Genomic DNA, 18232 nt, shown 5'->3' with positions numbered 1-18232 from the left:
ACTTTCACACTTTTTTCTCTTTGAAAACTTTCAGAGGAAAAAGGGTTACAAGAGTTGGCATTGTTTGGAACTTCAAATTTATAAAATAGAATAATTCGTACGTTTAATTCTTATTTATATATTTCAATTTTTTAAAATTTTATTTGTAATTAATAATAATAATATATGAAAGAAATTAGAAGTAGCCATCTATCATAAAATAAAATAATCAGAGACTAATAAAAATTATCAAATTTATATTAAGTTATAATTTCCATATCCTTTGCATGTACCCACAGTTTGATGAATCCACGTCGTTCAGTCAAATATGATAGTTTTGAAATTTGAGGATATTTCCACGGCATTATCGACACGTCAGAGCATTCACATAAGTTTTGGGATTGATGAAATCAGTACTCGAACTTTATCACAAGAAAACCGAGAAAACATGTGGTTTAATTTTTTTGGTATAAGTGGTTTTCTTTTTGTGATATTTTACTAATTTTTATTTAAATTTAGTAAATATTGTTAATAGTTTTAGAAATTGAATCTCAAATAAAGTTTAATAGCTTATCGAATATATGATAAAGTATAGAATTATATAATGTTATCAGATTATTCAAAATTTATTGAAATTATCTAGAATTAAAAAAATTGAATTATTAAATATTTTTTATTTTTTTAAACAACTATAAAAATTGATATGATTAGTTTTAAATAAAAATTAAGTTGATAAAAAAATAAAATAGTGTTGAAACTACAACTAATTAATGCTAAATAAATAAACTATAACTATTTAATTAACGGTGTTAGTGAATTTTAATGTTATAAAAAGATTCATAGAATTTCTTATGTCAAAAGGTTAAATCATCTAGTCAAATTTTATATTTTTCTTCAAGAAAATATTAATTATTATTAGGATCTGTTGTTTGTGAAATTTTAAATTCTTAAGAATTTAAAATTTTGAGACTTGTAAGTTTTATATTTTTTAATTTTTAAAGTTTAAAACTTTATTTTTCTCATTAGTTGGAAATTAGGTTAAAGACTTAAGTTCCTCGTAGTCATTTATTAAATGAATATTAAATAAAGTAATTATCTAATTAAGATGTAATTTAATTGGGGTAAAGGAAGAATGAATTTGCTTTTTGAGAGGAAAAAATGAATTTGCTTAGAATAAGAGAAAGAGTAAATATCAAAATATTGAATTGCTTAAGAAAAAAAAAACTCAATTGGAATAAAAACTCCATGGCATAATAAGATCAAGGAAATAGTTCTCAGATCTTATTTATTCGTTATTTAAATTAAGTTACAACATTAGCAGCAGAATTAAGGATTAAGAAAAAGCCAATAACTAAATACTATATACCAATAATTACTTTTAAATGGAAAAAATATAAATCTCTTTTAGCACTCATCACTTTATCTTACGTAAATACAAATAAAAAATAAAAAAAAATAAATGTGAATTTACAAAGATGATATGACTATTTTAATATAATCATGAGAAAGTATTGAGAACCACCAAATAAAGAAAAACTTTTTGTCTTAATAATTTGAAAAAAAAGTAAAATTTTAATTGTATTTGTTAAAATAGTAAACATTTTTAATAAATGAGTGTTTATATTGTTTATTTATCACCATATTCTATTACTTAGAATTTTAGAACTATATTTTTTTTTAATTTAATAATTAATTTACGAGTCCAAAATACAATGTTATATGAAAAACTAGTAATATTGAGAGGGATAAATATCGAGCTTAATCTCTCTCTCTCTATATATATTATATTAAATTAAATATATATTCTATAATTATATAATAATTATATATTTAATGATTATAATAATATATTTGATTATAATAATTATATAATTTAATTTTAATAATTATATTATATATTTAATAATTATATATTAAATTTAAATAAAAATCTAAAATAAAATTAAAAATATCATACTCAACAAAAGTTCATTTATATACAATAATCATATTGTAACGGATATAGTTTAATAGTAAAAGTATGATTCGTTCTATTAATTCTATTCTAATAGTTAAAGGATCCTTCGCTCCATATTTCGGTGAAAAACTTTATTTTTTAAATCCTTTATCTCTCAATAAAAAATTCGAAAAGATATACATTCTCATGATTTATATCCAATTTTTTTCAATTATATATATATATATATATATATATATATATTAATTTATGAGATCTAAATTTTTTAATATTTGTATTTAATTTTTGATACATAATATTTTTATTTTGATATGTCTACTATTTTGACACATAGGATTTAGACTTTTATGCAATTTTATAATCTTTTCTAATTAATAAGTTATATTTCTAATTATACACTCACTCTAATATTAAGAAATAGCATATATTAATTATACTTTAATATTATATTAATAAATAAATAATTTTCTAATAAGATAATTATACTAATTCTATTCTAAACAATAACATATTAATTATATTCTGATATTATATTAACTAATAAATTAATTTTTTAATTATATAATAATTCAAATTCTAAGAGATAACATTTTAAATATTATATTTAATAGTAAATTATTTTTTAACTATATAATAATTTCTTAATTTTAATAAATAGTAATATCAATTATAATTTTAAGTTAAATAATATAATATTAATTAATAAATACTTTTAAAATAATTTTTATATTATTATACTAATAAAATTTTTAAAAAAATAGTTTGGTATTATATTTTAAATTATTATAAATTAATATTAAACATTAAATTTTTTTATTAAATTATATGTATCAACTTAATTTTATAATCGAAATAATAATAACGGTCGTGTAACGCACTAGTAAATGACTAGTTAAGTAACTAGTTTTGACACTTGTGTCCTATGCAAATAATTTTATATAGATATTATAATATTATAAGAGGACGTAAATTTTTTTGGATATTGAAAATTTAATTATTTTTTATTTGATAATTATATATAATTAACAAATACTAAAACGATCAAGCATTATTCTTTAAGAATAAAATTGATTATATTTAATAATAAAAAATTACTTTCTAGAAAACAAAAAAAAATAAAATACATATTATATATCAACATTTGAAATAAGTTTTATGGAAAAGCTTGCAACGGAAGAACCATTTGAAGACCTCAGAGAAAGGGCCAGTAGGTAACATTAGTGGGTCTGTTGCCCAATAGCTGTGTGTTAGTTATCAACAGTTTTGGGCCATATCCTTTTTTATATAATATTATATATATAAGAAAAAGGAACTAAAATCAGTCGTCAGCTGTGTAACCAAAAATTAAGACGGAAAAAGGGCTACCTGCTATAACCGGTAAACACAACCGGAACACAGGCCTGCTGACAATATTCCAACCGTATTCCAGCTATTAAGGTCACTCATTTTCTGCATACAGTCAGCAAATAGGTCCCACACAGTTGTTTTCTTACCTAAACCATCGCTCCTATCACCATCCAACTCTCGATCAATCACACCATTAAATCCTCAAGACCATCAAAATACTGTGGTCACGAATGCAGGGGGTCAGAAATCCAAAACAATCATAACCTGATAAACAATAGAAAAGGCCAGCTTAGCTAGTAAAGCGCGAAGCAAATTCAGACACAAATCCAAACGAGACTTTAAAAAAAGAAAAGAAAATTTAAAAGCAGAGAGCCCAAAACAAGGACCAATCCGCATAAACTATAATAAAAACCACCACTTTTGTAATTAACACACACAAACAAAAATTAAGAAAAGAAAAAAAACAAAAGAAGCTGTAAATTTACCATAGAGAAAAGGACACTACTACTCTCTGTCTGTCCCTCTCTCCACCTTCACACTCTGCCTAAAATGGCTCTCTCTGTCACTGTTTTAGCCACCGTCACTTCCCTTCACCTCATCGCCTTTGTCCTCGCCGTTGGCGCCGAACGCCGCCGCAGCCATGTACTCTCTCTCTCTCTCTCTCTCTCTCTGTGTGTTTTGAGATTTTCTGTTTCAGAGTTTTAATTTTAATTTTTAATATTTGTTTGTTTGTTTTGTTCTTGGGGTTGTGCGTGTTCCTTCAGGCTACGGTGGTGCCAGATAAGTACGATGAGAGGACATACTGTCTATACACAACGGACGCTTCTACGGTGTATGGATTAGGGGCGTTTGGGCTTCTGCTGATAAGCCAAACTGTCGTCAACGGCGTTACTAGATGTCTCTGTTTTGGTAAAGGCCTTCTGAGGGGCACATCTTCTACTACTATGGCCATCTTCTTCTTCATCTTTTCCTGGTATATTTACCCTTTTCTCCCTCCTTCATTCCTGGTTATTATTCTTTGAACTATTCATAATTCCGTAATTAGTAGTCGCTTACCTTACCTGAACGGGCTAGTTGAAGCCTTTCTCCGTCATCTGACGGTGTGCTTGATCAGATGGGCCCCACCTTTAAATATCTGCACTCACAGTAACGCCGACAAATAATGCCAAAATTTGTGCTGTTAGCGTTTGTTGAGTTGTTAAAACATGGAAAATCTGAAATAAGACTGCCGATTTTTGACACTACCGGTTAAATAATAAGGAACATAACTAACTAATCGGGTTTAGATTTTGGATAAATAGGTTTAGTGAAGTAAAAATAAGTTAACATGTAATATAACACACAAATAAGCATTTATATGTGCAATTATTTCCTATGTTTAATTATAAATCTCATTAATTTTGTATTAGGCTTAGAGTTCTAACAAAATTAATTAGACGGATGGTATTTGGGTTGAGTATATCTCTGTTATACTCGTGCCTTGACACCGGCCATTTATGACCCGCCAGCCTAAATCGCAGACCTTAATCTGAAATATTGTTCTTTAATAAAAAACTAAACGTAATTCTTATTTGTATTCTTTTGGTGAAGGCTTTAACTCAAATCACTTGCAAAACTATAAATCAACAGCATGACAAATATATTTTTTTCTTTTCTAATTTTAGCATTTTGGTGTGTGATATGAATGAATAGGATGAATGTTATTGGGGTCCATGATCTTAATCTAGTAATTTATTCAAATCTTTTGTTTGTTTTAATCCTGTTGGGCTTTGAGATCTTTCATCTCAAATTATTTCACCTATTCACAAATATTGCCATCTTCAGTTATCTACTTTTGTTTTAGGGTTTCAAATGCAACCTTATTTGTCCTTTTAAAAATGGAGTGCCACAGCAGCTCTGCTTAGACTAAACTTTGAGAATTAAAATACAATCTCTAGGGTAAGCTTTTTTGGAGCAGAGGCATGCCTGTTAGCTGGGTCAGCAAGGAATGCATACCATACCAAGTACAGAGGAATCTATGGCGGTGAACACTTATCATGCACCACCATTCGCAAGGGCGTCTTCGCTGCCGGAGCAGCTCTCACATTATTGTCAATGTTGGGGTCAATCCTTTACTATTGGTCTCACTCCAGAGCTGATACTGGCGGATGGGAGAAGCACCAGAACGAAGGCGTTGGCATGACTGCTTCAAGTTATCCACCGCAACAGCAACAACAGCAACAGATTGGTGAATTTGAGAAAGTTTAACAGTGGTTTGATTAGATTTAGCATTCACAGTTTTGGGGTGGGGGAATATGGATAGAGAAAAAAAGACGACAAAGTGTTAGTGAGCTATGAACATATAGATATCTGTATGTGATATTACATTAATTTCTCAGATGCTTAAATATATAGTGTTTGTTCATAGTTGTGAACTCTTATATGAATGTCATGCCCTAGTTTCCATGATTATGCTTTATTGATGTAAAATTGCTGGATTATGGATTTTACATATCAATGTTATGGGTGATTTTTACTTGGGTATACCATGCAGGTTATGTTTCTGATATGCTAACTGAGTTGTATACTTATTCTTGAATGTGAATTTTGAGGAAGGAAATGAGACTTTTGACTGTGATTGAAAGCAAGAACACGGACACCTTATTATATAAAAATAGGTTTACATAATAAGATATAATTATTTTCTTACACTTATAATAAAGTGATAGCTCATTTAATTTGGACAACCTTAAATTCGACGTTTCTAATCTCAACAGCAAAGGAATGTGCCTTTTGATGGTATTGTTGTTTGAAAAACTATTGTTTTTTAAAAAGAATTAGATATTTTCCTTTTCTATTATTTGATGTATATATTTTTTCCAAGAATCAGATTCCAAAAAGATATTGAAAGAATAAATAGAAGAACTTGAAAATTAAAAGCAGGTGGGGAAAACAATACTAAATAGGCCATAAGTACTTTTGTATCTTTAGTCAAACATGGGATGGAATCAAAGTAACATAAATCCTGGTCTGGTCTGGGTTGATAATTTATTCTTAAATTCAAACTTTATTTTTGATGGTTTAAATAATATATTGTTTTAATTAAATTGTGCATGGGAGTTCTACTCTCTTCCTCTTCATAATTATACACTTTATCAAAAGGATTTAATCTCATCATTTATATAGTCATACTTTTTCTTTTGTTCAATCCCAAACCTTTTAGAAAGTAATCATTGATAAGGGATACAAATCAAATCAGTTGCCTTTCATAATCCCGAATGATACATAGAAATTCAAATTCAATATCTTGACCCAACCTTTTCTCTATTTTGCCTGTAATTCTTGCATTACTTGTAGCTTCCTTCTTTCTAAACAAAGCTGATTTGGAATTGTTTCTCAATTTCAGGATGTAACTTGTATTTGCAGTAAAAAATATTCATCCCTCAATTATTGTTGCTTAATATCTTGCACACACAAATATTTATATATGTATTATTGAATGATATGCATAAATGGCTGAGAAGCAACCTCTTTATAATTTTGAACAAGAAATAGACACGTAAATACATGGAAAGAATTCTACCACAAGCAGAGATACAAAAGAAGAAAACTTCAGGCGTAATCCATTCAAACTATATAACCCATCTGCTGTGCCATGTCAGTAGGCAACGACCAGCGTTGTCTAAGGACAATTGGGCACACCATTTATAGCACACACCGATTAGACATAGAGCAGAGGTTACTAGCTAAACAATCACTGTGAATACAGTGTAGCATAGAGAAGCTAGCTAGCAGTTGGGGAACGGAGAGCCACAAATGGTAGCCACCTTCTTGGCATTGGGAGAGTTGACAAGCTTCTGGAGGTTTGGATTCTTAACATACTGACAGAGGCAAGGTCTCTGCTGCTTCAACTTGCTGCAACAGATTGCTGATGGTGGGCTTGAAGATGTTATCGCATTTGCACATGCGCTTAACTCAACTGGGTCACAAGTAACAGCAGAAGTTACCTGAACTGTCTCCCCAAGTAACAGGACAAGCATAAAGAAAGGTGTCACGTATGACATTTTCATTTTCACCTACCTCAATGGAGCACAAAGCGTGTGGTACTTACGTTTGTTGAGGAGGTGATGTTGCAGTTTGGGAAGAACCCTCTTCTCAATTTATAGAATGGAGCAGTGGGGTTCAAGGAACCAATTAGAGGTGTTTGTAATTAATATGGAGATTATTATGCAGATGACTAATAATTTCTTAGAAAAAACTCAAATCAGTATTGGTAATTAATATATATAATTTCTTTTTTATATTTTAAACCAAATATCATTTAGTATTCGGACTAATTTTGAGCTTATGTCAGCAAATGACAGAGACATAAAATAAATAAATAAAATTTAGTTCTCATACTTTCAAAGACAATAAAAAGACTAATCACGACCATGATTAACAATAAATAAACAATTTAATTTAGTAATTCTCTATTGTTGCTACTAGCTAGCTCTAAAATTGGGTGCTAGCTCCTTATCATGAAAATGGAGGTCACATTTTCTTTTTTTGCTTTAATTATTGATAAATTGTTCTTAATATAATAGACTAGGGACCATGGTTGCTGCACTTATATTATTATGTGTTCTTAGGGGAGTAAGGCTAACTCGAATTATAACTTTATCTTAATGTTATTAAGACACTAATCCTGATTATCTTATTCTTGTTCTAGTTCTTCTTACTTATTCTTTTCTATATAATTTTAAAATTTTAGTATTTAACGAAAACAATAATATGTCTCCCTAATTTGTAATTCAAGACAAAACATAATAATATACTATTTTTATTTGTAAAATATGTTTCATATTTTAAATAGTGCTCAAATTCTCCTTATTAAGCAAACACAGATAATTTTTTTAAAAATTTATTTTTTTTTATAAATTTGTTATGGAACTAAAGTGAATCAAATATTGGACCGAGTATTAATAATATTTTAAACAATTGATGATCATTAGCAATTAATCATGCAATATAAAGAGTGGCGCCTGGTTTTCTTGAGCCATCTTTGAATGGCTTTCGGTGATGTGATTGGATGCCTCTAATTTTAGTGTTTCTCAAGACATTTTCAATCTTTGTTCGAAAACAACTCTGACAATTTCACCATAAAAGTGACAGCAATTCAGACAATTAATTTGTAGTCCCCAATGGGTTGCGTCAACTAAATTTGCTGTAATGATTTCTATTGTGCATGCCATCTACCTACTAAACCCACATGAAATTTGGCAAAAGAGAGCTCCATATTGTACAGAAACTAAGAGTCTTTTTTATCCTCTTATTTTCTTGTTATTCATGTGGAACAGGGGAGAAAAAAAAAAAGAGAATTGAAGGAAAACTATATCAATATCTGAAATAGTTAAATAATTTAGAAAAAGCCCAGAAATACTCTAATTTGATGTGATAATGCTAAAGTAGGAGGTTTGTATAAAGCTGCTTTGTAATTTATATTGCGATTAAGATATGATCCACTTGCATGTTTGTGAATCATTAAATAAGGCCATGAGAAATTGTACCTTTTCATTTATGTGGCAATTTTTTATTTATAATATATTTAATTAGTTAAAATATTTTTAATACAGTTTTGACATATATAACTCGATCTCTCATTTTTTAATAATACATTATGACCTCTTTAATATTTACTTTAATGTGCTTTTTCACTTTTACATTAATATTTTTTTTTACTCTTTCATCAAAATTTCAAAGAATATTCCATTAGTCCAAGCATAATAATTTTTAATATTTTAAAACTGTCCTTCAATTGAGCATAAATTTTTTATAGATGTTTTATTAAGTTTTATAAATAATATTAATTATATTTAAAATTTATAATTAAATTATCATAATTATAATTTATCTTGAATATATAATAAAACTTTTAAAATTTTATAAATTTGATATATAGTAATTTCAATGACAGAGTTAAAGTAATTTTAATATAGTACAGGGGAGTCATAGTAATTCATCCTATAAGGTTTGATAACATTTTAAAGATAAATTCGTATTTTTACATTATATTAACAGATTATTTTAACGAAAGGAGAAAATAATATATTGAACTAAATCTTAAAGAGGTCATAATGTATTATTAGAAAATGAAGGATCAACTTGTGTATTTCACTTAGCCTCAAGGGAGTCGTAATAACTTATCCTTTTAAGTTATTTATCTTAAAAAGTCATATGTTATAAATTAATATTTTAAAAATATAAATTAAAAAATTAGTTTAACTCTCAACAATTGAACAGTTAAATTTTATAATTTATTTTAATTTTATAAATGTATTATAAGTCTTTAAATTGATTCTTAATTATAATTTTTTGGCTAAAATTACAAAATTAAAACTCTTAATTTTTATAAAATAAAAATAAAAATAAAAATAAAACAAAGAGTAAAATATAAAAGCTTATTGTATTAAATAAAACGTTCTCCTCTTCAATATAAAGACTTCTTTTAAGTACTTTTTATTGCAAAATGACGTTTCTGGAAAAAATAAGCAGTATTACTTAGGGCTGAGTATGGATCGGTCCTATTCGATTATCTATAAATCACTAGTATCATATCAAACCTCGGTTCTTTTAAAGTTGAAGGTAGTAGTATTATACCAAACATAAAAGGATCCATAACGTATTGTACTAATTTTTACAGTTAAATATAGTTCGGTTCGGTGCTATTTTCGGTTCTAAAAAATTTTAAAAATACAACTTTAATCTCATCTTTAATCAAATATATTTAGAGAAAATATGATTATCAACCTAAAGAAAATAGCATGAAAATCTGAATTAGAATTGCAATCACATTCTTGAACAACATGTTTTGCAATTCAGTCACTTGTAAATATAATAATTCATTCAATATTTAAATATAAATTATTAAAATATATGTTACTGCTAGCATAAAAATATTTTGCAGATGGCAATCCTTAAAATAAAATATTTTTCGCAGTTGCAGCCAACAATCTACCCAGCAAAAATAAAAGTAAAAAAGTAGAAAAGAAAAGAAAAATACCTAAGACTGAGCAATGGTGGCACCGTTATGGGAAGAGAGAGCGCTAAAGAAGAAGATGTCTACGCGAGCCAATTCTTGCTTCTGCCTTTCTGCGAGCCAATTATGTGTGGCGCTAAAGAGGAAGACGTCTAGGCGAGCCAATTTCTTCCTTCTTCCTTTTGATTTTCTGTCCAGAAATTACCTTAGGAATTTTGTCTTTCTGAATTGAAAATTGAGAGGTGCGGCGGTGTGTTCTAAATAGGAAGATGTCTACGCAATCCATCTTCCTTTTGATTTTCTGTCGAGAGATTTGCCTTAGGGATTTTATCTTTTTGAATTGCAAAATGGAAGGTACGGCGATGTGTTCTAAAGAGGAAGACGGTATGTTCAAATTGTTAGGTATATGCTTGTAGTATGTGGTAAGAAAATATATTAGGGTTAAGTTAGTAGATAATAAATTATAAATTTAGTATTAGAGTAATGTATATTAGTATCAGTATACTATATGATATACTAATATATAACTTATATTTTTTTATAGAGTATAAAGTACATTATAATATTATAGTTACTTTTAATATGTAGTACTTTTTTCTTATTTCGATAATAATTGCTTGAATTATATAAAATGATAAATATAAAATAATTTTTTTTATAGAGTATAAAGTATTTTATAATATTATAGTTATTTTTATAGGCATTATTTATATAATATAAATAATTATCAATAAATATATGTAAAAAATTCGGTTTTACGGTTTGGTCCGGATCAGTATAAGACGGATCGGTTCTGGTACGATTATGGTACGGTTTTTACTAAAGAACCAGTACCATACCGTAATAGTAAAAAAAATTGGATCAGTTCAATTCAGTTATAAAAAATTTCGGTTATTTCGGTTTTGGTATTTTTCGATACAGTTATTCAATTCGGATGGGAATCACCAAGATCCATGCTCAGCCCTAATATTACTCTGATACTTTGGTCATTTTTGTTTTAGTTTATAGAGAATATTCAAAGATCGGATATGCATCTTTTGCAGTCTCTGAAAGGGCCTTTTTATTATTATTATTTAAACCTGTTGCTTTTTTACTTTTGAATGGTGGATTTTTCTTTTATCTTCCACAGTAATAAATCCTAAACTCACCACAAACACTTTAATTGGTCAATGGTAAAAGATTTTGTTGAAAGATTATCCACAATTTGGCAAAAAGATAAAAAGAAAAATGGTATTATTAAGGCATGCCATTTGTGCTCTAATTATTACAAAACAATATCATCATAATTAACCAGTGGCTATTATGATTCACTCCGACTCGGTGAATTGCAATCATTTTTTATCAAAGGATTTCATTTTCTGTATTAATACTTCTTGTCGAACTCTTTAGAAACAAAAGAAAAAAAGGAAAGAAAGAAGAACCCTTCTTCTTCCCAAAGTATGATACATTTAAATTTAAATTATGGAATTAGAAATGGTAACGGATTTAGGTATTCAATTCTATCTCATAAAGAATATATATTAAATATAATAGAATTAAAATTGGATTCAGATTTAAATTTTAATATCATATTTGAATAAAGTTCAGATTTCATATTTACAACTAGTAGACTAGCAATCGACCGACATAGGAATATAAGTTATCAAGGTCGACAATCTGATATTTGACTGTATATAGTCGACTTATTTCCATACTATTTGGCAAAAAGAAACTATATATAGAAAATATATTTTATGCAACACATATATAAGAATTTTATTTTGCATATATAAGTAAAAAGCTCTAATTTTATTATTTTTATTTCACACATTAAATATGAAAATTTAGTTTTAAATAATTTCTAATTGAATTTTATTTGTTAATAAAATAATTTTTTTAATCGATGAATTTCAGCTAAACGCTATGTAAATGAGTAATAGGTTGAATTTCATATAAGCCAAACTTAATTATCATTGTTGTTGAAATGAATCTACGGTGGTGCCCATGGCGAGAAGGTAAGAAAAGAAAGAAAAGAAGAAAGAGAAAGAGAAAGAGAAAGAGAAAGAGGTGCAACAATGAACGATGGTGATAGCTAGACTATTGAATGGAGAATAACAATTTGCCAATGACTATGAGCAATGGGCAAACGACTACAAAAATGAAAATTCTTAACTAGATTTGGTGCATGGCTCCACTTATTTACTAAATCGATAGATGATTGATATATATTTATCAGTTTTAAATGATGAAATATGTGTTAATTATCCAATGCTAAAGTGTAAAATGCTCATACTTACGTATCACTCATCTATTAATTATGATGTATACACCAAGTCCAGGTAATTTTTTTTTTAAAAAAATAATATTTAATAGAATCTAACCTATATTAAAGGTTTAGAAGATTTTGATCCTATCCATTAGACAAAGGACAGTGTTGAAGCTATTGAGCGGCAAACAACCAACTAGCGATGATGAAGTTATAGAACGACAAGCAAATAGATAAATCTATATATATATATATATATATAATCTTAGTTTCCGTAGATAGAAGGTTTTGTTGCTTTTGTATAAGATGCTTCTTCTATTCTTATAGTATAGATTACTTATGCAACAATCTTAAGATGTGTGTTCATTGCTTTATTATTATAATTATTATTATTATTATTATTTGTTACTAAGACGAAGTTATATACGCATGCTTCACTTAGTTGTAGAGCTGTTAATTTGTCTACAATTGTTCTTTCGTTATTGTATAATGAAGTGACGAAGAAAAATAGATATATAGGTTCGTATAAGTAACAATAGTTTTATTTGGAGTTTGGAGTCTGAAATGTTGAATCTAATGTTCAGTTGTGTCCATGGACGCTATATCTAAATTGGCTCTCTGTCGAGTTAGTGACCAAGAATGAATTGATTATAGTAACAACAATATGAATAATAAACTTGAATCATTACAATGCAACGAGAGGGATATTTATACTTGACTATTGGAGAGTGATAATTAAAAGAGATGTTTCTTTCTTTTTTTAATACGAGCCAAATTCTTTTATTACTTTCTAATAAGTCAGAGATGCATAGCTTGTCACAATTCGATATGTAAATCCGTGATACGACGCTAAAAAATGGATAAGCATAAGGCTTTAGAAACTCATAGCAAGTCTGACTAAACAATAACTTAATTAAAATATAAGTTGATCTAATATATCAAGATTTCATCTATACAATTACAATAGAATTTATACCGGTTCATCAACAATAATAAAATTAAAACATCATCAAGTTGTTCATCATGTCGAATAAAAATAATAAGTCTGAATGCAAATACTACAGAGTATCTAAAACTTTACATAATTAGAAATACAAGAAAAATAGTTATGTTAAGCCCGAGGAAGGAAAGAGTCGAGCTGCCAAAAATAGAGGAACTGCAGATAATCTAACTGTCATCTGAAAAATTTAATTTGAGACTGTCAGTCTCGAGAGTGAATTAAAATTAAATAATTCAAAACAAACACAACCATCACTATAAAATAATTATCTAAATAAATATAAACTATCATGAAATAATTAAAATGCGTGTCATGTCATATTTCAAAAATATTTAATTTAATAAATACAAGATGAGAACATCAGCAGAACCCTATACTCCAATTCTATTAGTCAATCACTCGTTTATTTCCAATAAGACTGGCAAGGCTCGACTAGAGTTCTTAAATCCAGTTTGGTAACTTAATTATCAATATAGCCGGCGCCCAGAAAGCAATACTCGACCGGGGTCCTTTCCTCTGATGAATTATAATTTTTGTAAACCCAGAGAACGATACTAGAACAGGGCACATCAATAAATATTCCCCTGTTACGTGTCTCTCATTTATACCGGTGCCCACGTGGTCCTGATGCAATCCATCAGGTGGCATATTCTACTGTCGTCTCATCCCGAATTACATTATAGTCTTAGCATCAATAATATTAAAATAACATAAATAACTAACAAGCATAGAATTACTCAATTTAATATTAAATACTAAAATTGAATAGCATCGATTTAAATGAAATTATGGTTATATGCAATATTCATAGTAAATATAATAATAGTGATAAAAATAGTAGAAATTAACATAATAATAATAACGATGATAAAAATTAAAAAAAATAATAATAATTAAATAATATTGCATTAACTAGTGGCATGACACATGCACTATTGATTATAAGATTTTAAATCACAGTTTTATTAAATTTTCTTTAGTTGATCCTATGTTTCTGGCGGAGCTAGCTGAACTGTCGGATTATCGAGCCAAAAATTTAAAGTTCTGCGCATTCGGAAAAGACTAGGGTCCAAAAAGCTGGTACAGTCAACAGTATTGAAATTTAAATTTGGAGGCGCTTACGCGAAGCTTGAGATGCGTGGAGTCCAAATACACAAAACTACAGTCTAATTCTCACCGGAAAATGTCAAATCAAGGTGGAGAAAAACTTACTCCTGTGGCTTGGATGAGCTGGACGCGATTGTTCGATGTGAAGGAGGGGTTGTCCTAAGATTTTGGAGAGTGGGGAAGCCGATTCTGGAATCAATTTGGCTAGAAAATGCTGGCAGATGGCTGATCTAGTACCAGCAGCGAGAAAGAATGTTTTCTCCTCCACTTTACTTCGATTTTCTTTTGAGAAAGAAAAGGAAAGGTTGGTGCCGGCAAAGAAAAAGAAAAAGAGAGAAGATGGAGTGGAAATGCTGGGTGGTGGTGCAGGTGGCTGGAAATGGTGAAAATAGAGAAGAAAGTGGGGGGTGGCGTCAGAGAAGAAAGAAAGAAAAGGGAAAAATATAGGTCCCCAAAGCTTTCAATTTTTCTCTTATTCTGTTCCTACGCCTCTGTTCAATATTTACAAATATGCAGAAATTCTCAAAATGAAATATAGTTGGATACTAATTAAGGAAAGTTAATTAACGTGAAATGTTTTTCTTTTCCTTAAATCTAGATATATATATATATATATATATAAATGGATGTGCAATTTATCCTTTCATATGTAGCTGAACGTGTCCTCCTATGTCTCGGCTACTAACACCTGAGATAGATGCTTCTTCCCTGGTCAAAGGTTGGCAATTTAATCCTTGCAGCATGAAAAAGTTAGAAGGAACCCTTAAAATCATCATGTTGAAAATGAACAATGTCGTTTTAAGGATTTACCTGTCAATTTGTCGAAAATAATTGCAAATTACTATTCTAATCAATTGCAAAAGACTATTAAAAATAAGGCTAATCTCTTCAGCTTTATATATGATTTTCGTTTAAATTGTTTTGCACAGTTTAAATGATGAAAAGATTTCTATCGTCCCAAAGAATGTTGCAAACGGTATATTTTCCAAACAGTGGTCGCATTGTTCCTGCATTGCTTGGAGGGTATTTTCTATTCTGATGCCTCTTTTAGGATTAATGCAAAGTTAGATTAATTTGCTTTGGGAAACCAAATGCTGCAAACCCAATATATATGTAGTCCAATTAAAAATACAAGTTTATATGTTTACAGGAGGGACATAATATTGGATACATGAAAATAAAAGTAAAGAAAGTATTATTACATGATTTGCTATCTTTATGATTATGTTATTAATCTCTCTAATCATGCAAATTAAGATTATTAAATTCTCTGATTAAGCTTTCATATCAACGGCTCTTATCCAACTAATTAATGTATAATCGCATGACAAATTCAATATCAGTTTCCCTTTTCTTTTTAATAAAAAATAAATAAACATTAAATTCTGATATGTATATTTATATGTTCGATACCTTGCACGGATAAACATCAGAAATTAAAATCTATGTTGAAAAGGGCATGTGAAAGGCAAACCTCCAAGTGATGCTAAAGGCATACCTTTCTTCATTCGTCGTTCAGTTGCTTGGATGCCAAGCATGGAACCCCTGACGACCCATTTATATAGGGCTCCATCATGATCTTATACAGTACACTTAATTTCCATTGAGACATATACAACAATTTTCAGAAAGATCAATCCAAGGCCATATATATATATATATATATATATATATATATATATATTTTCTGTCAGAGTTAAAAATCTGAGATATCATGCCGAGGCTGCCGGGGATAGATGATTCCGATTCTGACGATGGGTATTCGCCTTCAACAAAATTATTTGGCCGTCGCAGGTCTCTTCATGCCATCCTTGGAAGAGGCCATGGTAATGATAATCATTCCTCTTTTTATTTATTTATATTTAAATGTTTCTCATGATTAATTTACGTGCAAAATTGATTAAGAGGGTTACTTGAATTCTTGATGAGTGTGCAGTTGCCGATGTATTGTTGTGGAAAAACAAGTATTTGTCAGCAGGAATGCTACTTGGTTTTACAATGATATGGTTCCTTTTTGAAGTTGTGGAGTATCATTTTATTACTCTTCTTTGTCATTTACTTCTGATCTTTTTGGTCATTCTCTTCATCTGGTCTAACAGCGCTGGATTCATCAAAAGGTGAGGCTGATAGCAAACACTTGATAGTTTTAGTTACTTTTCTTAATGCTTCTCTTTTTCATTAATTTTACATCAAAATAAAAAAGAAATTCACCTGCATCATCCTGCAGAGGATTTGATCATTTTATTCCTAATAAGTTGCAATAAATTTATTATTATTATTATTTTTATAACTATTAGGGATCCTCCTACTATTGATGATATAGAGGTGCCAGAATCTTCATTGAGATTCTTCTTTGTGCAAATCAATTGGTTGCTATCAAGTTTTTATGAAATTTCAAGTGGCAAAGATTTGGTAACTTTCTTTTGGGTATGTGTGCTATTTAATCATCTTGTCCTGTATTCCTTTTCAACCCTTTTCTAAATTCTTAATAATCAATTTAATTCTTTTCAGACCATAGTTTGTCTCTGGATTTTATCAGCTTTTGGGTCCTTATGTGACACTTTGACTCTTTCATACATAGGTAAGAGTTCTCATTTTCTTAACCAGTATCGCTCTTTCCTGCAAATGTACCAATAATTGGTCTGTTTTCTATTTGTGGAATGAAGTGTATCTCTGCATAGCAACACTGCCGGTTTTATATGAGAGATATGAAGATCAGGTGGATCGTTTTGCTGGGAAAAGTAGCCACGATATGAAAAGAATATTTGACAAATTTAATTCAAAAGTTCTTGACAAGATACCAAGAGGACCAACGAAAGAGAAAAAGCATGCCTAAAATTAATTTGAAATTCATGGTTCCCACAGTGCAAAATGGGATCTAATCCAGCACAATTTATTCAAATTTCCTATTTCTTCCTGTCTTTAACTTGTGAAAGATGTATATGCAATTGTGGATTACTCGCAATTTCAACTTATAGCGAGAAACATCCTGAAGTTTATGTAATGTGTTGTAATGATAAATGTTTGCCTTGTTTAATTAGTATTTTATTTGTTTCATCATTGTATAGTTGGTTGTATATTTGTATATATCCAAAGTTTTAGGAGAGTAGAAAATTTGGGATAAAGATGTAAATAGTTATTGAGAATTGTATTTATTTTTACTTTAATTATAAAATTTTAATTTATTTTATTTCAATTAATTAACTTTAATTTTGTTTAAATTTAGTCATTTTTTAAATTAAAGTTTGACACATAACAAAAATAATTAATAAAAATATGTGACATACAGTTTTTTATTAGTAATGTAACTAAATTAGCAAGATAACTAAATTATAACTGAAGTTAAAATTGAATAACTAGAATAAAATAAATTAAAATCTTATAACTCAAATAAAACTAAATATAAATTCAGTAACTGTTTTATATTATTATCTCAGCATATTTACTTCTAATTAAGAAATAGATGCTCAGCTAAAGCCATACCAGCAGCAAGCTTCATCTTGAAACAAAGGAGTCTAATTTTATACTTACATTCTTAGTCAAGGAAGGAGTCATTACATGTTATCTATGTCTATGTATTATATATGATACCACTAAACA

General features: G+C 28.7%; 3 protein-coding genes across 3 annotated transcripts; 2 read left to right on the top strand and 1 right to left on the bottom strand.

Annotated features, from left to right (window-relative positions):
- Positions 1-3595: 3595 nt before the first annotated feature.
- On the top strand, positions 3596-5806 carry LOC8271495. Its single transcript, XM_048373438.1, has 3 exons — positions 3596-3925; positions 4048-4256; positions 5221-5806. Exons 1-3 carry the CDS (start codon positions 3833-3835, stop codon positions 5528-5530), a joined length of 612 nt encoding a protein of 203 aa, XP_048229395.1. The 5' UTR covers positions 3596-3832; the 3' UTR covers positions 5531-5806.
- Positions 5807-6775: 969 nt separating this feature from the next.
- On the bottom strand, positions 6776-7411 carry LOC8271496 (non-specific lipid-transfer protein 2). Its single transcript, XM_002526979.4, has one exon. It carries the CDS (start codon positions 7330-7332, stop codon positions 7051-7053), a length of 282 nt encoding a protein of 93 aa, XP_002527025.2. The 5' UTR covers positions 7333-7411; the 3' UTR covers positions 6776-7050.
- Positions 7412-16306: 8895 nt separating this feature from the next.
- On the top strand, positions 16307-17689 carry LOC8271497 (reticulon-like protein B14). Its single transcript, XM_002526980.4, has 5 exons — positions 16307-16458; positions 16569-16749; positions 16930-17059; positions 17144-17213; positions 17299-17689. The coding sequence occupies exons 1-5, from the start codon at positions 16347-16349 to the stop codon at positions 17466-17468; spliced, it is 663 nt and encodes a 220-aa protein (XP_002527026.1). The 5' UTR covers positions 16307-16346; the 3' UTR covers positions 17469-17689.
- Positions 17690-18232: the final 543 nt, after the last annotated feature.

This window comes from Ricinus communis, chromosome 4, assembly GCF_019578655.1.
Source record: "Ricinus communis isolate WT05 ecotype wild-type chromosome 4, ASM1957865v1, whole genome shotgun sequence".
Classification (NCBI taxonomy): domain Eukaryota; kingdom Viridiplantae; phylum Streptophyta; class Magnoliopsida; order Malpighiales; family Euphorbiaceae; genus Ricinus; species Ricinus communis.
This window is presented reverse-complemented; position numbering and strand designations above follow the sequence as displayed.